Below are 5,772 nucleotides of genomic sequence, written 5' to 3'. Positions count from 1 at the left end.
TGGGTGATTTCTTTCAACACATGCACTGATCAGTACTCTGCTGAAGAGTCTCTTCTGTTCTTTAGTCTTTTCTTTCTGCAGGTAGTTCTCCTCTCTCCATTGCTCTGCCCTAAGAACTCTAGCTGTCTTGACTTCCCTGTACTACTATCTCCATCTCTTCAGCTCAGGGAAACCGCTAGCCTCTATCTGGGTTACCCCTCCCTGCAACATCACCTGGAAACTTCCTCAAGGCAGCAGTTAGCCAGGGCAACCATAGGGCTCACCTTGTTTGCTCTCCACTGTCCTCTGCTGCCTCATATTTAATGTCTTGAAAATCATTGTTTCATATATTCTGTCCAATTTGTGAGTTGTTTCAGGAGGGAGAGCAATCTATTACTTTATATTGGCCAAATGTGAAACTCCTGAATGACTTTCAGTTGGGCAAAATCCAAAGCAAACATCAAAGAACCAAAGTGCTTGAGGAATTTAATATTACTAATAATTGATTCTCTATTGTATGTCAGTTATTATTATTTACATTAATTCTTATTTAATTTAGTGCTTATGAGTAGAAATAAGTTCTCTAAGTGTCAGAGTGAGGAACATGCAACCCATACTCTCCCTAGTTCTACAAATAATAGACTTCAGTTGTATATTTCATCTGTCATCAACAAACATTTAGTTAGTACTTCCTAGGTGCTAGAACATAAATAAGTCAGACTTCTTCTACTGAAGATCTTAAGGATGGCCATTAGATTAGTAGACATGAAAATGTAGATATTTCAATGTTAAATGGTAAGTGCGATAACAAAAGTACAAATCGGGTGCTTTAGGACCATAGAGATGGGTCACCCAGCTGAGGAGCACATGAAAAGATGGTGATAAAAAGGGTAAAGAGGGTCTTAAAGGATAAGTGGCAAGTGATTAAACAAATAACAGGATAAATAGATTACAAAGCAGGGAGACTTAGAACAATATCACATACAGGGCATGATGGCTCATGCCTATAATTCCAGTATTTTGGGAGACTGAGGCAGGAGGATTGCTTGAGTCCAGGAGTTTGAGACCAGCTTGGGCAACATAGTGAGACCCCATTTCTACACAAAATTAAAAAAATTAGCCAAGCGTGGTGGTGCATGCCTAAAGTCCCAGCTACTTGGAGGCTGAGATGGGAGGATCACTTGAACCTGGGTGGTTGAGGCTGCAGGGAACCATGATTGTGCTACTGCACTCCAGCTTGGGCAACAGAATGAGACCCTGTCTCCAAAACACACACACACACACACACACACACACATATACACACACACACTCACACAAAACAGTAAACACAAGAAACCCAATATAACACTAAAAGGATTTTGTAGGCGGCCAGGGGTGGCCACAGATGAGGTTGAGGGGCAGGTAGAGTTAGATCAAGGAGGCGTGGATGCCACACTAAGGGGATAAGATGATTCTGAAAACAAATCACTGACAGGCTTTTAACAGGGACCAAGTAACCAGGCTGCAGTGTGGAGGGTGGATTTTAAGGGGTGACAATCTCAATTCTCAACAGAAAAGCCAGTTAAGATCCTATGGCAATGGTTCATATAGGAGGAATTGATAATATGACATTGGGAAGTAGAGGTATAGGTGGAGAGGAAAAGACCAATTTAAGAAATATTTAGGTGATACTTTCTGTAGAACTTGGTGACCATGTAAGTATGGGGATCACAGAAATGGCTCCCTGGTGTGAATGGAAGGAAGCATCCTCAACTGAGATAGGAAATCTAAAAGGAGAAAGCAAAGGCCCATGGGGCAAAGTAAACTCAGTTCTGGATAGTCCAATGGAAATGCTTGGTAGATCCTACAACTGGCCTTGCTTATGACACAGTATATTGAAACTGTATGGGCTTACATGGCTTACCCTCCTGCCTGACTAAAAGTCAAATGACAAGATCATGTCTTATTCGTCCTGCATCCTCAGGGCTGGCTACCCCACCCAAGTCTGGGAGAGGTCTGCCTGCAGCACTGGTGACAGGAAAGCCATCGATGGATGAGATCTCCCAGAGAGAGGAGAGCAGACTGAGAAAAGCAGTGACATGCAGGAAAAAGACATTCATACCTGGGGTGCGAATTTGAGAAGTAAGTGACCTGTTCCATTGTCTGTGGCTCTTTCATGGGCCTGTGAAAGACCAGCTCAATGCAGGCCTGCAGCCCTGTCAGTGCTCAGGTAAGTCATTCTCTTCGTATGCTTTTAATATTAACACGAAGGCTTCTAGTGATTATGCAGAAATTATCTCCATCCATTGCTTCGCTAACTTTGCTTAGAAGAACAGTGGGGCGTGGATAGTGGAGAAGGGGGGTTTTGCAGACTGGGCAGAGGCCAGAGCCTACTGGAAGGAAGAATTTGAGATGTGCATGTGCGTGTGCGTGTGCGTGTAGCTTTCCTCCCACGCCTTCCCTATCTAGAGGAAAATAACTCTGATTTTGATATTTTAATGGCAGTAGGGAAAAGATTATACAGGTCAATATTCTGTTTCAGAAACACGTCTGCCATGCTTAAACTAAGAGCTGGAGCCGCTTCCGCCCTTTTGGCTCTCTGAGCAGCACCATGGCGGTTGGCAAGAGCCAGCGCCTTACGAAAGGCGGCAAAAAGGGAGCCAGGAAGAAAGTGGTTGATCCATTTTCTAAGAAAGATTGGTATGATGTGAAAGCACACGCTATGTACAATATAAGAAATATTAGAAAGACACTAGACACCAGGACCCAAGGAACCAAAATTGCATCTGATGGCCTCAAGGGTTGAGTGTTTGAAGTTAGTCTTGCTGGTTTGCAGAATGATGAAGTTTCATTTAGGAAATTCAAGCTGATTACTGAAGATGTTCAGGGCAAAAACTGCCTGACTAACTTTCATGGCATGGATCTTACCCGTGACAAAATGTGTTCTATGGTCAAAAAATGGCAGACAATGATTGAAGCTCACGCTGATGTCAAGAGTACCGATGGTTACTTGCTTCGTCTGTTCTGTGTTGGTTTTACTAAAAAACGCAACAATCAGATACGGAAGACCTCTTATGCTCAGCACCAACAGGTCCGCCAAATCCAGAAGATGATGATGGAAATCAGGACCCAAGAGGTGCAGACAAATAACTTGAAAGAAGTTGTCAATAAATTGATTCCAGACAGCATTGTAAAATACATAGAAAAGGCTTGCCAATCTATTTATTCTCTCCATGATGTCTTTGTTAGAAAAGTAAAAATGCTGAAGAAGCCCAAGTTTGAATTGGGAAAACTCATGGAGCTTCATGGAGAAGGCAGAAGTTCTGGAAAAGCCACTGGGGATGAGACAGGTGCTAAAGTTGAACGAGCTGATGGATGTGAACCACCAGCAAGAATCTGTTTAAAGTTCAGACTTATAATACTGGCAAATAAAAAGTGTTATTTGTGGAAAAAAAAAATAAGAGCTGCAACTGAATTATTTTCATGAATATGCATTCTACTTAGAATTTCAAATTTTCTGGTATTTGTATACTTAAGAGACTAAACATTTAAGAATATAACTTATAGAAGAACAAGACCTTAAGTAATTTTTTAAATTTCATATAAAGAGCAAAATGGATGAAAAATTAAATTTTAGGGCATATAAGCCATCTGCCTTCCACCATTGCTCCATCCCAAGCCAATTTCCCATTACTGCTGATTAACTTAAAAACCCAGCTGCGTCAGATTGCTCAAGTTGCAGACCTTTAGATGATCCTTTACGGCCTCCTCAAACTGGATTTAATCAACTGATCTTGCTTCTTTTCCAACTAGTGTGACCCTCTGTGACGAGGATTTGATCTTCAGCTTTCAGGACAGGCTTTCCAAGCGGAGCTCCAAAGTTTGAATGGAACACACAATACATGTTTTTGTGGCTTTTTCAGTCCTGTTGATCAACAGCATAATTTACTACTTGTTCACGTTTCTGGCAAGCATGATCTGATAAACAGATTGGGAGGAGCAGTGCAGCACTGTGTGATTCACAGTGGGAATGGGGAAAAGGAGAGGTGAAGAGACAGTGAACATGGAGTCACATGAAATGCAGTCAGATTGAGCTCTCTGACTCGAACGTCTTAGCACGTGCAAGGGAGCTTTGTGCTAAGTGGTTAGGATTATCGATTTACGTTCCCCTTCAAATTCTGAAGTTCTGAAATCAGCAAGTTTCAAAGAAACTCACCCACATTAAAATATGTGGGAAAAGGCGGACCTGTACCTACAGCAGGCTATTGTTACAGGTGGTAGATACTATGGTAATTACTTCCTGTGCTGGTTTCTGTTCACTCAAGCCTCTGACAGCATTTTTTTTTTTTTTTTTTTTTTTGACAAAGTCTCACTCTGTCGCCCAGGCTGGAGTGCAGTGGTGCGATCTTTTCTTTGACAGCTTTTTAAGAGGAGGTGTAAGAATTCTGAAGCTGGTGGGCTGTTTCCACAGGATTGGGCAGTTTTCTGACTAATTAGGAAAGGATGAAGGCCCTTGGATTAAATGTCACTTAAGTACTTCCCTGCAACCCCCCCCCAACACACATCCCCTACCTCCTCCATTAACTCCATTTGGAAGAATTCAATCTGGACTTCAAAAGAATAGGAGATGCCAACTATTGTTTACATCAGTGAAATCATTAAAATGCACATCACAAAAGCACACTCAGAAGATCCTCATTTCCTGCTGTTAGGCTATGCTGGGGGAGAACAATGATGTTACACAGTGGATTTAATGCTTGTCTGAAGAGGTCACTGTATTGGGCATTATTAAAATATGGAATCCCAGGCTCTTCACTTAGGGGAATTCTGGCTGGGCATGCTGGCTCACGCCTGTAATCCCAGCACTTGGGGCGGCCATGGTGGACAGATCATTTGAAGTCAGGAGTTTGAGGCCAGCCTGACCAACATGGCAAAAACCCTTCTCTACTAAAAATAGAAAAAATTAGCCAGGCGTGGCAATGCGTGCCTGTAATCCCAGCTACTCAGGAGGCTGAGGCAGGAGAAGCACTTGAACCCAGGAGATGGAGGCTGCAGTGAGCTGAGATCACACCACTGCCCTCCAGCCTGGATGAGACAGCGAGACTCCATCTCAAAAGAAAAAAAAAGTGGAATTCAGAAACTATGGGGAGATGGGGTGGAAAGGTGGTGGTGGGCTGGAATTATAACTTTAAAAAATGCCTTTTGTATGTCTTAAGAACAGGCAAGTTTGGAAATCACTGACAGAACCCATGATCAACTTTTATTGAAAAGAGCTGCCTGACAGTGACAAGTTAGACACAATGCATATTCTCAGGGTTTTATATAGGAGTATTATAGGATATATGTAATTATAGGATATATGTAACACTAATATATGTTATTAGTAATTTGTAATTACTAATAACAGTGTTATTAGTAATTCCTGCCAGTAGATTCCTGCTAAAGTTACTGCAATGACATTTTTGTCTAGTGTCTTACAGTGGAGCACACGGCAGCTGCCAATGATAGCAAGCTCATTTTTTGCATGGGTTGGAAGAGGAGAAAGAGTTGAGTTCAAGGTGTTATTCAGACATGGTGTATGTGTATGTGAATAAGTGTTGTTCTTTGTGATCAGATGTTATTATCAAATCAAACTAAAATTTGCATCAAATTTTCATTTTTTATAAAGTATGTCCTCGATCAGCTTAGTTTTTTTGATCTCACATGCAATGTCACCTAAATGAAATGTTTCTAGCGTGTCTAAAAGTGTTTTATTTCATAGCTCTCAGAGTTAAAAGCTGCCAGTCTGCAGATGTCTTGTTAGGGCTGTAA

At 41.7% G+C, this 5,772-nt stretch overlaps 1 protein-coding gene across 1 annotated transcript; it reads left to right on the top strand.

The window, feature by feature from the left end:
• The first annotated feature begins 2,560 nt into the window (after positions 1-2,560).
• LOC108282328 (40S ribosomal protein S3a-like) lies at positions 2,561-3,376 on the top strand. The gene has a single exon (XM_037727900.1). The coding sequence runs from the start codon at positions 2,573-2,575 to the stop codon at positions 2,765-2,767; it is 195 nt and encodes a 64-aa protein (XP_037583828.1). The 5' UTR covers positions 2,561-2,572; the 3' UTR covers positions 2,768-3,376.
• The last annotated feature ends 2,396 nt before the right edge of the window (positions 3,377-5,772 follow it).

The sequence above is a fragment of the Cebus imitator genome, unplaced genomic scaffold (assembly GCF_001604975.1).
Source record: "Cebus imitator isolate Cc_AM_T3 unplaced genomic scaffold, Cebus_imitator-1.0 Scaffold12, whole genome shotgun sequence".
Taxonomy (NCBI): Eukaryota; Metazoa; Chordata; class Mammalia; order Primates; family Cebidae; genus Cebus; species Cebus imitator.
This window is presented reverse-complemented; position numbering and strand designations above follow the sequence as displayed.

Bases quoted from the DNA above. Each gene is read 5' to 3' on its own strand.
- LOC108282328 (XM_037727900.1), top strand. From the start codon at position 2,573: ATGGCGGTTGGCAAGAGCCAGCGCCTTACGAAAGGCGGCAAAAAGGGA.